Here is an 18,689-nt window from a genome sequence, read left to right as displayed (position 1 = left end):
TTACTCCTTTCTGTTGTTGAATAACATTCTGTTATATCTGTCTATTGTTTTTTGTTTTGTTTTGTTTTGTTTTTGTGCATTCAGTTGATGATCATTTTGGTTGTTCCACTTTGGGGTTGTCATGAAAAATGATGGTACCAATACTTGTGTACACATTTTCCCTTTGTGGATATATGCTTGGTTTCTCTTGGCTGTATGCGTAAGAGTGGAATTTTGGGGAGAACCCCGCCCTTATTCACCTGAGAAAGGCATGATCTCCATTTAGAAATGAGGAAATTGAGGCCCCCAAGCAATGCAGTCACTTGCCAAGGACCGCAAAGACTTTTAGTGATGGGGACAGGAGCACTACCACATTCCTTGACTCAGACACCTGTCATCTTTCTACCACACCACATCCAACTCTCATTTTGCTGTTTAGGGAAACATCCAAGAAGGGAAAGAATTGGGGGAAGGGCAGAGTTGGGTGCAGAACCTTCCATTTTCCCCATCCTGCTCAACACCAGCTCCCTGGCTTTTGTCTGCCCCTCCCCCGCTTTTCCCCCCACCACTGCCCCCAAATAGCCAGTGTTGACCAAGTCCTTCCAGTGAAATTTTAGGCATTTCCCCTGCTTTTCAGATTTCTATTTGTATCCTTTCCCTTTGTCCTCTTTCCCCTATTCTTGTCTGCATCTAAAAGAGAATGGGGGGACAGATTTTGTTGATTATACACTTAAGATTTGCCTTCAGCATGCTGTTCCATCTGACCTCACTTCTCTGACATCCCTGGACCTTCCAGGACCCACTCTGTGTGGTCTGGGTGAGTGGAGTGGAGACCCCAGGCCACTGCTGTGGTAGAGGCACCGCCTCTCCTTCGCAAAGTTCTGTTCCATTTGCCAAATACTTTCACGTGGCTGATTTAGTTGAGCCCTTCCAGAAGCTTGGATGGAGGTATTTCTTCCTGTATCTTACATATGTGGCAAGCAGGATTCAGGAGAGTGGATTTGATGTGATATTGGTGGCCAGAAGCAGTAGGACCTGGGCAGGGAGGTAGGTCTGCTTGATCAGAGCAGGCAGTTCTCTCTACATGCAGAACCAGGACCACGGTCCGGGGCTTCAGACTTCCAAAGCAGAGTGTTGCCACGGCCTCCCACACTCCAGGTTCCCATCATGGGGGTCTGACTGGAGTACTAGGGCTATGCTGCCCAGAACAGGAGCCTCCAGTCCTGTGTGGCTGTGATGAGTCTGATTTGAGATGCACCGTTAAGCATAAAATACACACAGGATTTCAATGACTTTGTATGACAAAAAGATATTTATATTTATACTTTATTATTTAAAATATTTATAATTTTAAAATATTGATGATGTGTGGGAATGATAATTTGGCTATGGGTTAAATAAAATGTTATAAGATGAAAATGGCCAATAGAAAATTTAACATTGTATGTGTGTGGCTTACATTGTGTTTCTGTTGGACAGCACTCTGCTGGGCAGTGGATTTTATGGCTCAGAAGTTTGGACAGAGGCACTTTTACATTTACAGCAGTGGGTGCCTGTGGGTCCGTGGGTCTCAGTTGCCACATCTGTTGATATAAGACCAGGAGGCTGGGATCTTTTATCTCTAAAGAAACCCTCCAATGTGAGCAGGGTGGCTGTTAAGTTCCCTGGGCCTCAGTTTCCTTATCTGTCAGGTGGATAAATGAATGCTACCTTACTACCTGCCCATTTATCCATTGAGAGACTGGATGTGGAGACACTCGGGAAGTACACACCTGTGTGGATGCCAGGTGTTGGCATTGTTGTTTACCCAGAACACATCTGTAGGTACCTGGAGAGGTCTGGTGAGTGGAGTGCAGTTTTCTGGATCGTGCAGATGACCACAGCCCTGAGCAGGGATGGGGGTCCTAGCACCATTCTGCAGTTGTAGCCATGAATTTCTGTGAAGCCTATGTTCTGAGGGATCCCTGAAGCAAGAGGGCAGTTTTCATTATTGCTGCTTTACTGATAGAAAAACGTAGAGATGGGGACCTCCCCGGTGGTGCAGTGGTTGAGCGCTGGGCTGCGAAGCTGCCGGCAGCCTCTGCAGCGCCGATTTGATCCCCGGCCGCCAGGCGAGGGTCCTACATGGCGCGCAGACCTCTCCTGGGCCCGCTGCTCCCCTCAGCAGTGTACTTTGGTCCTTCTACCTGTTCTGTTCCCTGCTCTGCCTCTAGTGAATTCTCTCACCCTCCTGCGCTTTTAACTGTACCCAGTGCTTGTATAAATAAATAAATAAATCTTTTTTTTTTTTTTTTTAAAGATTTATTTATTTATTTATACAAGCACTGGGTACAGTCAGAAGCGCGGGAGGGTGAGAGAATTCACCAGAGCCAGAGCGGGGAGCAGAGCAGGCAGAAGGACTGAAGTACACTGCTGAGGGGAGCAGCGGGTGGCAGGAGAGGTCTGCGCACCATGTGGGACCCTCCTCTGGTGGCCGGGGAGCAGCTGGGGATCGAATCGGCGCTGCAGAGGCTGCGGGCAGCTTCGCAACCCAGCGCTCAACCGCTGCGCCACCGGGGAGGCCCCTAAATAAATCTTTTTTAAAAAAACAAAAACAAAAACAAAAACGTAGAGATGAAAGTGACTGGCCAAAGGCCATAGAGAGAGTTGGTGTAGCTGGAGGAGGGGCCAAGGGTCTTTCGATTTTCAGCCAGGTCTACACACAACGCTGCTGCATTTGTAAGGCAGGGCCTGGGGTCTGGGTAGCTCAGCGCGAAAGCAAAACTGCCTGCACTTTGGATCCTTTCTTCCCTCTTGTCTGGAGGATCCAGGGACATTCTGAATGTTAGGGTGAAGGCTGGCCTGGCCCAAGCCATCCACCAAGAGGCCGAAGGAGACTGAGCATTAAGCCTGTTGTTCTTGCCCTGCCACATTCCAGGCCTGTTCTGTTTCCTTTGAGGGACTGATGCCTCTTTTATTTTTAGCTGGTTCAGTGTGACAGCTTTGTTCTCATCCTTGCAAGGGTTTGGTCTCTCCCACCAGCCCGGAAACAGCTATGAGTGGGTGCCAAGGTCACCAGGAGGTCCTTAGTCAGCCCTTAAAACCTTACACCATCCTCCTAGCAGGAGGAGTCTGGGGTGAAGGAGGCGGGCTCAGTTTGGAGCCTTAAACTAGAGCAGCCCTGGTAGTTGGGGGCCTGAGGCCTTTCACTTGACTGTGGTGGCCTGGGTACCTCATGTGTAAAATGGGGTTGATAGTGTGCATGCACACACACACACACGCTATACACACACCTGTGCATATTGGATCAGGACTGACTGAAGTGCACACATTTAATGTTGTATCCCCGTTCCTGGAGCCTCAGTTTCCTCATCAGGAAGGGCGTTCCTTTTTTTTCTCCTAATTTGTTGTGAGTAAACAAGATGTGGCATGACTAATCCATGGTGCTTAGTAGGTGTTTGTTCCATGCTCATTGGAATGGAACCAACAGTTTACAAACATAAAAAAATGACAGACAAGGCACCGACAGCTATGTCTGAGCCTTGAAAAAGCCTGGGGAAGGGAGCACCTCCTCTCACAGTGTTTAAACATGCAGAAGGGATGCTTTTTGCTTTTGAGATGTTTGCACACACATCCTTCTCTAAGGAGCCTCTAAAGTGGAATTTATTGTCCCAAACACACTTTTCTGGTAGTTTCCAGGTATTGAGCAGTCTCTGGGAGGCTTGGATAGCAGAGGGAGAATAATGATTATCTACAGTGCTCTTGAGTTGATGCAGATGTTGTGAGTGGAAGGGGGGCTTAGAGAGCATTTAGAACATTCTGTACCTCAGGGAGACCGTTGGCCCCATACAGGCCACCGTGAGGCTCCAGTGAGGGGCTGGTGCTGCAAAAGAAGGGCTGGGCCTTTCAGGGAAGAGGAGTCTCCAGGGCTTATCTGAGCCAGCAAACCCTTCTGAGACCTCTCGGCTTAGGCGTCACCAGAGACCTTCCCGCCCAGCAGAACAGCCACCAAGTCCGGCCAGGAAGCCACCCCAAGGACTTTGGGGGACACACAAAGGGTCTGGAAGGCATGGCCTCTGTATCCCTGGCACTGATGGTCTAGCTGGAGGCTCAGACCATGCACATGTGGCTACAGCGCCGGGGAAGGACTCTCGACTGTGACATACCCACCAGGGCAAATTAATTCCTTCTTAGTGCTCACTGACGGCTGAGGGAATGCTGAGGAGGGGAGCAACGAGTGTGGGGCGGGCCGGATCATGGCATGCGCCGTGGAGAAGGTGAGTTTGGGAGAAAGAAGGAGCAGGGCACCATGAGTCCTTTTGTAGGCCAAGCAAGCAGAACAGATGGTGGATCTGGGAGGAGAACCACTGCCAGGCCCTGGGCTGTCTGAGGGAAGGCAAACGGGTGCTGGGAGTAGGTGGTTCCTGTAGGGAACCCACAAGGTCAAAATGTCTCTCCTTGTGGCCAACTCCCTTCCTGCTTAGGGGCCAGCTGCCAAGAGCAGAACAGAAGCATAGGTTCTCAGACTGCCACCTGCAGCATCGAGGTGGGGCCGGGCAGCCCGAGGAGGGGCCGGGCAGGAAGAGGGTTGGAACACTGCCAAGGGACAGAAGAGTCAGGCTGGCACGTGCCATGGTGGAGGGTCTTGTTGCCCCCAGACCTTTGGCTTAGCTATGGCTTTTATTTCCTTCCTGGGATTGCGTGAAAGGGGACATGAGCAGATCAGACAGATTGTAGTGATAGAGGGAGAATGAGGCACTTAGCAGCTGACTGGTTTGCTTCTGCAAGGCAAGAGCGCTGTGCTGCTTCTGGAGCTGTTGGAGCTGTGACAGCTGTGCCATTAATGCTGCCCCCATTCCCACATCTGCCTGCTCTAGGGAGCCCTGACCTGGGTTCTCCCTGGGTTGAGCAAGAAAAGTTCAGAGGAAGGAGCTCAGGACCAGGAATCGAGGAACTGGCATCCAACTCCCGTCTCTTGCTGACCAGTGGGTCACCTTGGCCATTCGAGGAACCCCTGTGAACTCTGGTTTTTCCTCAGGGCCTTGGAAGTGGAGACACTGGCCCTGCTTCTCCAGATAGGCTAGCTTAAGGACCAGCGTATGAAAGTGCTGTGCAAAGTAAGAGCCTTTTAGATCAGTCGTGTGCGCATACCCACATGACAGATGCAAAGACTGAGGTGTGTGCGGGAGGCAGAGCTAGGCAGCTGTGGAAATAGGGGCCACTGACTTTGACCAAACCCCCAAAGACCCCCACAGGTGTCTACACCGGCCCACCTGTGCTCGGCAAGATCCTCAGGAAATCTGAAGTGTGGTCGTTGGTGTGAAATTTATAGGCCATTGCCAGAGGAAATAGGAGGGGGGGTGGCTAAGATTACAGACGAGAAAGTATTTATGCTATGAGTTCACTTTTGTAAAATGAGTTTAAAATCAGCCTGTAGGTATGAGAGTTAGTAAAGGTGGGAAGGCCACCTAGAACATAAAGCTCTAACAGCAGCTTTTATTCTGGGAAGCTTGGAGAAAGAACTTGGACTTTTACTTTTATGTGTGTATGGGTTGTTGGGATTTTTTAAAATAATAAGTATGTATTACTAATTGTTACTGTAACTTACTGTTAGTTTTTTTCCCCCCTAGAGGACCTTTGTCAGAATTGTTCACTTGTCATGATTTCGGGCGCATTGCCACCTACCTTTATTTTTCTCTTCTATAAAATGGGTCAGTAGCATTTGGCAATCAATGCATTTTTATGATTTTTTTTTTTTTTTTTAGTCATAGGAATTAGGGACTTGAGATTATGAGACGGGGAGTGAGGGAGATGGTGAAGTGTCTCCTTTGACCATGTAGATGGGAGGGTGGGAGATGGTATTTGATGTTTCCTTTGTTCTTGGCATGTTATTGAAATGCTGCCAATAGCTCTGTGCGGTGAAAGTCATACCCATCTTACTAGGGAGGAAAGCAAGACTCAGAGAGGTTAAGTAACTTGCCCAACAGCTAATAAATAGTACATCGTATATTTGAACCCAGTTCTCTCTAGTCAGCCCCCTGTGTTCTTCCCACCACATGAGGATGAATGAAAATTCTCAAGGAGAAACCCAAAATGAGGGGTTAGAAGACATGGACTCTGGAACTAGTTGCCACTTACAAACAGTGTGACTTGCATGAGTCATGGGTTTCAGTTTCCTGTGCCATGAAATGGCGAATAATGATCTCTTTCCTGCCTCCTTTGCTGTGTCGTTGTGTCTGGAGAAAGGGAACTAACATATGAAGCATCCATTGCAAGTTCTGCACGAGCTCATTTCATCTTTCTGTGACATGCACATGGGAAGATGCATGTGAAGTGCCTCTGCAGAAGCCCTCTGCAAGAATGAGCTATTCTTAAAAAATATTAATCATCATCCAGGACCCGTTCTTTCCTTAGTCAGTCTTGTTAAGAAAGACAAGTGAATCTGGTGTTGAAATCTCTTCTCTGCCCTTGAGCAAGAGTCATCTCTAACTTTAAGCTCACTGCCAGCTCCCCGGTTTCCTTTGCAAGTGAAGTATCTCACTTGAAAAGTTCCTTTGAAAGGCCTACACCGAGCAGCTTCGGTCACACTTGTTGCTCTGCTTTCGTCTTGATCCTCACGGGACAGTGGCCGAGAGGGAGTGAAAATTTTCCATGCTGTGCCCCTTCCACAGCGGGTCAAAATGCCAGGGTCACCAGTGGTTACGGTGTCTCTTGCCACGACCGGCCTGGTCACTTGGGCATGTCCAGTCTTGAATTGGTTTTTGTGTGTGTTTTGTTGGGAGCAGGAGGTGGAGCTGAGGTTGGCACGGAATCCTCTGTGAGTTTAACCCCGTGCCAGGCCGCTGGCTTCTTTCATTAGCTGAACGGCTTTGGGCCAGGGGGTTTGGCGAGGCAGTGTCTCTTCTGACGTCTCCTGCCTCTCCTGCTTTCCAACTTCTGGAGCTGCTGAGGGTTCCAGACCCTCTAGGCCTGCCAGTGGGACACTCCAGGACAAGAATTTGAGCAGTTTTAGGGCACCAGCACTTGCAGCTGACTGGCTCCCCATCCTCTTGAGAAGTGCTCTTCCCTTTGGGGATGATAAAGGTACCCCAGAGACTGGACATGGGGCCTCATCAGCCTCTGCCAGGAGTCTGCAGGACCCAGCTTGGTGTGTGGTCTCCCCATTTCCTTTCCAGCCCTACCAGAGTCCTACATGCTCAGGTCAGACACCAAGTGCAAGAATGAGCAGTCGGGATTACTGTCACTGTTCCTGAGAGCCTGCATCCTATGACAGACATTCCAGAAGTTGAGACCAGCAACTTGAAGCTGCCAGAAGGGGTGCAGTGCTGTATTATGCCCCCTGTTACCAAAAAGGCTAGAGGGACAGGAAGGATTCTTTGGGCACCAGCAACAGACCGGAGCAGTGAGGCAGCCTCAGCTGGGAGGCAGCGTCCTAAGAGAAGGGTTATGGAATGGGAGAGTGAGAGGGGAGGTGGGAGGAGAGGAAGAGACATGGAGATATTGTGGAGAGGAGGGCAGAAACAGAAAAGTTGAAAGGGCCACTGACTTTGACAAAACCCCCAAAGACCAAGAGCTGGCCTTTTCCAGGTCTGCAGCAGTCTGCCAGCTTTCCCAGAGCTCTGGCACCACCTTCTTGCAGAGTGAAGCCACCCTGAGATCTGGAGCAAGTGGGCGGGAATGATTTTCCTGCTATTCTTTCCTAGCTCCATCCACCCACTGACCATCCTCAGGCTTTCTCCCAAGTGGACAGGGGCAGCCCAGCTAGCAGGACTTGTCTGAACGAGGGGAACGAGGCACCCACCCCGGAGCTGGGTGCTCTGGGCTGCTGGGCATAATCTGCGATTGTCTGTGTCTCCAGCCAGTTAAAGGGCCACAGTCTACATGGTGTGGACCTGCTGAGCCCTGCACTGGGTGCCTTACTGGCCAGGTTATATTCTGGGTTCCAGAGGAGGCAACTTCTCTCTGGCCAGTGTAGCCCCAGCCCCAGGATCTACCATTTCACGGGCCCCTTCTGAGTGCCCGAGGACTGGTGGGAAGGGCTTCCCTTGGCGTATCCTCATTCAAATGAGATCTAGGTGGCCTTAGTTTCCGCTCTAGCTCTGTTCTAAGTTGTATCTTCTTTTTGGCCCCAGTTTCCACATCTCTTTTGAGAGTTGTACCATGTGTAAATTGTGAACCTGAACCAAAGGGGGAAAGCCTGCCCTTCCTAGAAATTTGGGGACCAGGTTGTCTCTGATGTCCCAGCCTACTCTCTCCTGTGAACTTCAAGGCTTTATTTGGGTTTGACTTAACTATCCTGAAATGTCAGGATTCTTGTATCAGTGTCCCTATGCTGAGCTGCACCATGTATTAGGATGCCGTAGAGCTATGGACAGGCCCTGCCTTTTCTAGAAGCTTCTCCCTGTCTAGCGGCACAACAGCTTTACTTGGTCCTGCCCTCCACCCTTGGTCCTTCATCCAAGCACCCTTGGGGTTAGAACAAAGTGTGTCTCCTCCTAGGGCCACAATTCAGGCAATTTCTGTTTCAGCTTTTGGTGGTTTCTGTATGCAGGTCTTTACATTGTGTTATCCCCGGGGAAGAGGAAAATGTGGTTGTCATAGAAGAGATTGGGATTGGGGACAGGATTGTTTCAATTGCAGAGGATGTTGAGGACTCCTTCCAGTGCCCTGATTCTCTCTGAGGCAGGAGGCAGGCAGGGCCGCAGGGCACATGAGGCATGAGATCAAAATACGCAGAAGTGACCTCTGTGTTCCCGACTCAGGACACTTCCAGCCATCCTGAAAGTGAGCATCCTCAGAGGCTGATCAGTGTCCAGCCCCCTTCAGCCTCATTGGGCCATGCATCTGTCTGCCTGTCCTGTGTGCAAGGCTGTGTGGGAGGCATAGGGAGGTCTAGGTGAGTGTAGCAGGACCTGTCCAGGTGACAGGTGCAGAAAGCTGGGACATGGGCTGTGCTGTGCTGAGAGGTCAGTGTGGAGGGAGGGGTTTTCTCCAGTCTGAGAGGGCACTGGAGGAGGAGGTGCCATCTGATCAGGATCTTGAAGGCTAGGTGATTTGGATAGCTGGGGAGAGAAGGAAGGGATTTTCTGAAGGTGAGCCACACAACTGCCAGGAACAGTAACAGTGCTTTGGCAGGAGTTGAGAGAGCGTGGAGCCACACTCTACCTTGCACATGGTGGTGGGGTGGGGGTGGGGGTTGCCAGGCTTTGAGCAGAGGATGAATGATCAGGGTCCCAGTTTCAGAAGGTGCATGTGGAGGTCATGTAGAGGATGAATTGGAAGGGAGAGAGATTGAAGATGGAAAATTGGGCACTTTGTGGATTGGGACTGTCTGGGCCGACGAGTGATGGAAAGAATGAATGGGGAGAGAGACCCCTGGGGAATTCCAGAAAGACAGGTGCCATTAGGATGGGTGTCTAGTCCAGAGCCAGGTGCCCAGGAAGTACTACTTCTTTTTTAATTAATCAATCAATTAATTAATTAATTTATACAAGCACTGGGTATAGTCGGAAGTGCGGGAGGGTGAGAGAATTCACCAGAGCCAGAGCAGGGAGCAGAACAGGCAGACTGATGAAATACACTGCTGAGGGGAGCAGCGGGTGTGGCAGGAGAGGTCTGTCGCACCATGTGGGACCCTCGCCAGTGGCTGGGGATCGAACCGGCACTGCAGAGGCTGTGGGCAGCTTTGCAGCCCAGCGCTCAACTGCTGCACCACCAGGGAGGCCCCCAGCAAATACTTCTTGAGTGAATAAATAGAAAGATGCCATGAAGGAAGAACAGTGGGTTCAGAGAACAGTGGGTGGCAACCCACAAACCATGAGGCTGTGTGGATTGTGCTTCTTCTTCAGAACAGAAGGTTCAGAGCCTGGGATCTTGAGAAATGGGAATCCTGGAAGAGGAGCAGGCTAGGCAGGTGGGTTGCATGTGAGAGCGCTCTGATTTGGAAGTGTGGACACTGGCACATGAGCATGGCAATCCACAGGTGTCTGTACCTCCAGGGGCTGCGGGGTTATGGCTTGTGCACTGAGCTTCTGCTCATATTCTCTGAAGGGTTCCAGCCTTACAGCCACCTTTTCCATCTGCCCTGAAGTCATGTCCAAGGAACTCACCAGCATCATGTTAATAATACTACCTGACCTTTACTGAGTGACTTCTTTGTTCTCAGTGCTTCTCCATTTCATTTGATCTTATGACGTCCTGTGCGTTAGGTCCTATTCATTGTCTCAGCTTCTCACTTGAGGAAAATGAAATTCACACAACTGTTAAATAATGAACTCAGGTGACTGGCTCTGGAAGCCTTGTTCTTTTTTTTTTAATTTATTTTAATTTATTTATGCATACAAGAACTGGGGTTTAGGCCAGTGGTGTGTGTGGGGGGGCAGTGAGAGGATCCACCAGAGACTGAGTGGGGAGCAGAAAACAGGCAGATCTACTGAAATAAACTGCTGAGGGGAGCAGCAGGCAAGACAGGAGAGGTCTGTTGTGCTATGTGGGTTAGCTCCCTGGTTGGGGATCAAACTCATGCTGCAGTGGCTGCGGATAGCTTCATAGTGCTGAGACTTTAGCCCCTGTGGCACCGGTGTGGGGTGGGGGTGGGGCTGAAAGCCTTGTTCTTAACCTCCGTGGGACTGCCAACCATGTGAAGATGAGCCAGCCACCTGTCACTGGGAAGGATTGTGTGGAGGTGTCATTTGCTCTGGTGGGCACTTAGGGATCTCAGGGGTAACACTCCAGGGTTGGAGGAGAACTTGGAGATGTCTGGTTAATTTTATAGGTGACAAAATGGGACTCAAAGCATTTAAAAGCCTGTTCCAGGAGAGAAGGTTGACTGTCACTGAATGATCTTTCATCATAGGAGGTGCCATATTTGTGTTCCAGTGCCCGAGGGGGTGGATTGTTTCAGGCAGGTGGGCATCTCCCATTGCTCCTAGCGACTGAGCTGAAATCACTATCCTCAGCCTTGACCTTGCTTTCCTTCTCATCCTTCCCCAGATTGACAAGTATCTCTATGCCATGCGGCTCTCTGATGAGACTCTGTTAGATATCATGGCTCGTTTCAAGAAGGAGATGAAGAATGGCCTCTCCCGGGATTATAATCCCACAGCTGCAGTCAAGATGTTGCCAACGTTTGTAAGGTCCATTCCTGATGGTTCAGGTGAGTCTCACACCCAGAGGACTGAATACTCTGTAACCATCCTTCCAACTTTCACTTGTTCATTCATTCTTTTAGGATGTCATCTATCTATTATTCCACCCAGCCTTGTATCCTCCCTCCCTCAGCTCCATTCATCCATCATCTACCCATCTGTCCATCTGTCCATCTACACACTATCCATCTCTCCTCCCTCCCTTTATCCATCCATCCTACATATGTCTCCTACATATGTATCATGTGGCAGACATTGGAGATACTGTGGTTGGACAAGGTTCCTGCCCTCATCGGCCTATCTCATGGCATGTGATGAGAAAGAGTAGTAGTGTTTATGGATCTTACAGATGCTGTGTGGATTGTGCTTATGTCTCAGAATATGAAAGAAAAAATGAAGAGTTCATTTTGGGAGAATCGCTTCATCAGTACCCCAGATAAGTAGCAAATCTGATTGGCTAGGTGATTCTCAGACACAGAAGAGAGATTCCCATTTGGACAGATTTCTTGGATGCCGAACCAAGGTAAACCCCAAAGCAGAGAAATAACTAGAGGAAGTAGAACTGCAAAGAACAAATCATCATGTAGGTGTGCATCTGCATAGCTGGGCAACCCCTGAGGATTTTAGAGCCCTCTCTGCAGAGAGTGGTTTCAGCTCCAGCACTTGGCAAAGCAAAGGCTGAGAGGTGACAGCCTGGCCTGACAATGGGGGCTGTTCTGTGCAGCTGATCCACAGTTAGTAGTTTGCAGGGCTGGGTGCTGTGTCTGCCGTAGGTGGCACTTCACAGGAACCCCACTCTGAGCTGTCTTCTGCGTCTGGGACTGGGGCTCACCTGCTGTTGAGAAGGGAGAGAGATGATGAGACAGTCTTTCTCTTGGTGATATGAGAACGTGCCCTCCCACTATTTCTTCCCTGTCCTGGAGGCTCCCTGAAAGTAGCAGTCAGGGCATCTGTGTGAGACCTAGAGGCCAGACATTGGGAAACTGCGCAGTGGCAGCTAATGTCCTGAAAGAGGGGCTTAGGTTGTTGGGGCAGACTGGCCACAGCAGGGAAGTCCTGAATGAGGCACAGACACTAAGGAGGCTTGAGCTCTGTTTCTGTGGCCGTGGTGGGGTTGCTTTATGCACACGCAGTGGTATTCACATCTCAGATTATACCTCCTTGACTATTTAAAATCTGCTCCATCTCCACCCTTTTGTTTTCCTTGAGGTCTAAGTTACTAGCAGTTGGGCTTTTTAATAACAACCAAAGAGATTCTGGCTGCAGAGTGACCGGGCTGTGGTGTGCCTGGGTTTTGTTCTGATGTCTCTGGTTTTGTAATTTACTTCTGCTTTTCCTCAGCCCTGGATACCTTCAGGAGCATTTGGGCCTCTCCGGAGGTCTGTAGGAGAGGTGTGGCAGTGCATGCCTCCCACTAAGGGAAGGAGACCTGATCCTGGGGGTGGGGCCCACACATACTGGTAGGAGAGGCCTTCTCTTCCTTCCTGCAGCCTGCCCTCAAGCTAGCTCCCCTAACCTGGACCATGTGTCAGGGGCTGTCTCCACTCTTTCACAAGCCATTTCCTGGGCTGAGGGACTCACATGTAATCAGAGTACACCAGTAATCTAGCCTTTTGTCCCCATCAGCTGTTCTTCAATCAGGGTCCAGAATTCACCCTCATTTGGGAAAAGCAATCCCCTTAGGGAGTCTCCACAGATGCCAACCTACTAGCGTTGAGCAGCCCTGCAGCCAAGAAGCTGTTGAACCCAACCTATCAACCTTTCCCCCAAGCCTTTTTGATCTTTCCCGCTGATACCTGTTACCATATTTCATCCTTTTGAGACATTCTTTTTTTTATTTGAATAGATCTAGAAGCAGCAGTGCCTTGCGCCATAATCTCATTTTTCATTCTTCTTGGTGCATAAAATAATGACGTATCTCCCCATCCGCGGTGTCCTGCCAGTGATGACGTATGTGGTGATACGCCATGTGGCAAACCCGACCAAGGTCTGTGGAATTGGAGCCAGCAGCCCCGGTCCCTTCTCCCTCTTGAGCGTCTCTCTTCTCTAGTGCAGATGGGCCAAGTGCTTAGGGTCTCTCAGGAGCACAGAGCGGGGCTGAGAACAGGAGGAGGAGGAGGAGGTGCGCCCAAGTCCTGAAGTACTAGCCCCCCCCACCCTCCCCGCCCAGCACAAGGCCTGGATCTGCCCTGCCTTGCTGGGCCCTCAGTGCCCGTTCCCGCCCCCTCCCCCACCCTCCTTCCTGGCCCCTCCTGCCAGACTGTGTCTTCCATCTGTATTAGTTTTCAAGGCTGCTGTAACAAAGTACCAAAAACCGGGTGACTTTAAACGACAAGGATATACTGTCTCACAGTTCTGGAAGCTGGAAGTCCAAAGTCAAGGTGTCAGCAGGACATGCTTCCTCTGGGACTCTGGGTCGAATCCTTCCGTCCTAGTCCAGCTTCTGGGGGGGGCTGCCAGTCCTTGGCACTCCTTGACTGCAGCTGTGCCTGTCCAGTCTTGGCCTCTGTCACCCCATGGTGACACCTCTGTCACCCCTTTTCCCCATGTGTCTGTGCCTTCATGTGGCATTTTCCTCGTATAAGGACACCCATCAGATTAGGACCCACATTAATGGCCTCATCTTAACTTGATGACTTCTACAAAGATGCTTTCCAAATAAGGTCATATTCTTGGATATCAAGGATTAGGACTTGAGCATATCAAGGGTTAAAACTTTAAGGGGGACACAGTACAACCCATAATGCATGCTATAGCCATTCTCCCTTCACTGTTGCTAATATTTTGGTTTGGTTCATATGCCCAAGGTCCACACTCCCCTTGGGATGGTCCCTGCAGTCACGCATATAGACATAGATATTGAGGTCAAGGCTGTGGATACCTGCCCCTGGCCTCCGGCTGCTCTCTATGCTGTGTCTCCACCATCACCTCCCTTGCATACCTTTATCAGTCAAGAAACAGAAGGCCCCCTGGAGCCATCAGAATGCAGATCTCCTTTGTAATAAACCATGGTGCTGTTCCCTTTTTGAAATGTTAATCACTGCTTCAACTGTATAATTAGTCAGTGACAGAATTGATGGTAATCCCAAACCACCAAAGGATAAATTGGACTTACTGTGGTGAAGAGATGTCCCTGCCCTTAAGTGGTTATGTGACTTCCAAGTCAAAGGGAAAACAAACCTTTCCTTTTCTGTTTGACCTTGGCCCTGGTGGACTGGATTTTTGAAACTACTGGTTTTTCAGAAATGTATTAGCCCATTAAAATTAATTTTTCCCCTTGGACATTTTATATTGCTCTTCTGCAAAATCTATACATTAACTTGGAAAAAAAAACACAAAACAATCCTGGGGTTGGGTGGGGACCCCTAATGTGGCTTTTAGTTTTGGAGTAGGAAAGGTATGAGTAATAAATAAAAGAAGGAAAATATTGACGAATTTTTGCTCTGGTGACTTGGCTAAGCAGAAGTCCACTCCCTTCTGGGTTGCCTAGTTTCTGGGCATAGCTGCTTCTCTGCATCCAGCCTCCCTGAGAAAACCCCATTCACCCCATTCACCACAAAAAAAGAGAAAAAAATCCGTTTTTTCCTGCTTTTCTCATGCATCACTAAGGATATTATAAGATTCAAGTAGATTATAAATCTTTCTAGGATATATTGAGTTGAATATTTCCTTGTTTCTGCTTCATGGATCCTAGCACACTCTTTACCCAAGAGATGAGTTAAAAAATGTTTGATTTGTGGTGTGGTCACAGCTAATTTTGGGGTTTCCCTATATATATATATATATATATATATATAGAGAGAGAGAGAGAGAGAGAGAGAGAGAGAGAAAGAGAGAGAGAGAGAGTACTGCTTTCCAGCCAAAGCAAGGAAACTATTTCTTTTCCCATGGCATTTAGGTGGGTCACTTGTTGGAGACCCCCTAAGGCATAAAGTGCTGAGACAAGGAAAACATTAGGGTCATGGCTGAAAGACTGGTCATGGCTAAAAGACTGATCCGCACAGGTCACAAGACTGGCCCGTGTACAGAAATGGTGTTTTAGCCATGGTGTTTTTCCCCTTATCTGGAAAAAAGGTAGGATTATCTCAAAAGTGTGCTCTTATCTATGAAATCTCCTGAATATCTAGTGCTCTGGCTGGGTTTTTGAGGGTGTAGAGCTCTCATCAAATGGGAGGATTGCAGACAGGAGGGAATGCTTTTGTTTCTCATGTAGAAAATTAATTTCTAGAGCAGGGCAAAGATAGACATTTCCTGAAGGCGGAGTTCTTATTTGCCCTGTATTCCAGTGCAGGTCTAGACTTGAGAGAGACATCTGTCCCTGTGTTTGTTTTCCATTATTTGCTGGTAATAATGACTGTCATTAGAAAGTGGAGAGTTGCTAGGCCCTTCATAGGTTTTGTGTAATGAGCCTTCTCTAGAAGAGTGGTTCTCCTGGCTTTGCTGGAAATGGGAAATGTGGGAATAAGTCGCAAGTAGTTGGTGCCAGTGGAAGGAAGGTGGAGACCAGACTTGAAGAGGAAGTTGGAGGGAAGCCCACTGCTGCCCAAGAAGGCTGAACTTGAAATTAAACATAAATAAATAAAAACCCAGAGTATTGAATGACTCTGACAGCCTTTAATCAGCCTTCTGGTTCTGACTCAAATAGGTATAAGTAAAAAAGGGAAAAAAAGATTTGTGTAACTGGAAAGTCTAGTTGTAGGTTGGCTTCTGTATCCGGCGACGCACCTGTCTCTTATTCTTTCAGTCTTTCATACTGGCTTCCTTCATAAGCTACTTCTCCCTTATGGTGGTAGAGATAGTCCTGGCAGGCCTGGCTAACTCCTGACCATAGAGTTAATTGTGTCAGTGATAGTCTTGGAGAGAGTGATGACTGGCTGATTTGGTCCTATGCTCATCCTGAACCAATCATGATGGCTGAGATGGATGACTCTGGATGTCCCAGAATCACATGTCTGGATCACACCTTGGTTCCCCTAGGCCTGGAGCAGGGGGTCAAGCTACCCCAGCCTCATGGATGAAAAATGGGGAGGGTGGTTATACAAAAGAGTTACCAGACAGTCAATAGTTAACCAGAAATTTGTTCCCCTTACTAGAGGTCATTCCTTGGTGTCCTTTGCTTGCGGAGAATAGGACCAAATGGGCCATGCATGTGAGCCAGGCAGGTATTACTGAACTAGTAGCAAGCATTTCCTGATTGCCTGCTGTGTAGGATGCAGTACTAGGGCAGGGCAGGGAACATGTTAAATTGCCCTTGCCCTCAACTTGCTTATCCTACAGCTGATGAAGATAAGTCCTATACACAGAAAGAAAAATGAGCACCCCAGAATTTGCAGTATGAGTGACAAGGAAAAGGGAGGCGCCCTGGCCTCACCACAGGTGTGTCCATGAGTGAACTATTCAGCTGGTCTGGTTCGAGCTTCCTTATCCATAAACCCAGAAGAAGGTGAGTTAATATTTGTCCCATGTTTCCTGAGCTGCAAATGTGATTGTCAGAAGAGGTGCCAACTGCCATTTCTTTTAGCAATTACAAATGCACCTTGGAACCAGAATCTCTGCGCAGGGAAGGATTAGGAGCTGCACTGGGCTTGACAGTGAACCCTTGTAAGCTTCTTTAGGCAAGAAACCCCTCAAATCCATGAACTCCCCACTTGCAGTTGTGTGGAGTGCTCTGTATTTAATGTTGTCCTGACAGTCAAAGACACCTTTCATGCTCACCTTCTCTGCTCCTAACTTCCTGGGACTCCTTGACCTGTGTTTGTTAAACAAAGGAGCGGTAGAGAGTGGGAGGGGCAGGGTGTCTGCCTTTCAGGCATCTAGAACTATAGGTAATCTTCAGGTGCAGGCCCTGTGAAGGTGCTACCTGACCCCTTCCTGTGAGAGGGGCTGAGAACTCTTACCTGTTCTGTGTTGACATCAACACCAATAAGCCGGAGTTCCCAGCTGCTGTGACCCTGGAACTTGAGCTTAAACCACTTATATTTTATTTTATTAATTTTTATTTATGAAGTACCATTGTTTTACATCTTTGTTAATATTTTGACAATGTAAGATTCCTCCCCTAAGGCTGTATACCTGAAATCTATATAGAGTGTTATATGTCAATGATCCTTCAATTAAAAAACTTAATTAAAAAACTTATTTTAGGTCATCAATTCAACTGACAATGAGACTTTTGACCAGAGTGACTGAAAAATTTCCCGTTTTTAAAAAAATTATGATGAAAAACTAACATAAAACAACATGAAATAAGTCAGTGTTTATTGAAACTTTAAAAACAGTGACTAAATTAAAACAAATGTTGAAACAAAATTAAAAGTGCCCATAATTTCATCTTTTTTTTTTTTAAGATTTATTTTATTTATTTATTTATACAAGCACTGGGTACAGTCAGAAGCGCGGGAGAGTGAGAAAATTCACCAGAGCCAGAGCAGGGAGCAGAGCAGGCAGAAGGACCAAAGTATACTGCTGAGGGGAGCAGCGGGCGGCAGGAGAGGTCTGCGCGCCAGGTGGGACCCTCCTCCAGTGGCCGGGGAGCAGCCGGGGATTGAACCAGGGCCACAGAGGCTGCCGGCAGCTTCGCAACCCAGCGCTCAACCACTGCACCACAGGGGAGGCCCCCATAATTTCATCTTAATACAGTATTCACTTTTGTGCCTATTACTTACATGCACAAATGATTTATAGTTGTTTACCAGGTTCAGCTTTCTCTATCTTCACTATAGAACAAAGCAAAACCAACCCCAAAGCTACAAGGAATCATAGGTGTTGAAGAGCTCCCCTAAAGAATTAGCAATTCCAGACATACTGGAGTCTCCCTCAGATGCATCCTCCCTCAGATGCATTGGAGTCTCCCTCGGATGCCAAAAATCCTTGGGGATTTTTGTCCCTGAGGCAGTTTTCTACACTGGTTATGAATTTGGGCTTTACCTTCAAATTCTATCTCTGTTGCTTACTGGTTGTTGGCTGGCTCGGAAAGCCACCTCCCCCCTCTTGCTCATCTGTAGAATGGGGACCTTGACAGAACCTACCTCATGGGGTTAAAATGGAACAACTTAGGAGCCTTCCTGGTGGTGCATGAGTTAAAGTCTCAGGGCTATCAAGCAATCAACAGCCACTGCCACATGAGTTCAATCCCCAGCCAGGGAGCTAACCCACATGGCACAGCAGACCTCTGCTGTCTTCTGGCTGCTCCCCTCAGCAGTGTATTTCAGTAGATCCACCTGTTCTGCTCCTGTTCCCTACCCTGTCTCTGGTGAATCCTCTCACCCCCCGCACTTCTGGCCTACACCCCAGTTCTTGTATGGATAAATAAATAAATAAATCCTAAAAAAAAAAAAAAAAATGGCAGACTTAGCAACCTGAGTCCAGAGGGGCTCAACGATTGTTTGCTGAGGGGTAAAATAAAGTGCTTTTGAAATTCTGGGAACTCATTCTCCTGAGTGGAGCCAGCTGTGGCGCATTCAGTTTTCTTTACCTGGTAATTGTGTCAGTACAATGGGGGGATAGAAGACCTAACCGATTTGAACAACCAACGAAGTCAGGGTTAGAATTTCCCACGAATCTGTGATAACGTGCTTCCCAGCA

General features: G+C 48.5%; 1 protein-coding gene across 4 annotated transcripts in view; it reads left to right on the top strand.

Annotated features, from left to right (window-relative positions):
- Window positions 1–18,689, top strand: part of HK1 (hexokinase 1) — a 109,454-nt gene that overhangs the window by 45,012 nt on the left and 45,753 nt on the right. For all 4 annotated transcript variants that reach the window (XM_037497523.2, XM_037497525.2, XM_037497524.2 and 1 more), the window contains one exon: window positions 10,951–11,113. In XM_037497523.2, the coding sequence (XP_037353420.1) occupies window positions 10,951–11,113 (163 nt within the window). The remainder of the gene's footprint in view (window positions 1–10,950; window positions 11,114–18,689) is intronic.

This window comes from Talpa occidentalis, unplaced genomic scaffold (assembly GCF_014898055.3).
Source record: "Talpa occidentalis isolate TD23 unplaced genomic scaffold, MPIMG_talOcc4v2.1 talOcc4.8, whole genome shotgun sequence".
Classification (NCBI taxonomy): Eukaryota; Metazoa; Chordata; class Mammalia; order Eulipotyphla; family Talpidae; genus Talpa; species Talpa occidentalis.
This window is presented reverse-complemented; position numbering and strand designations above follow the sequence as displayed.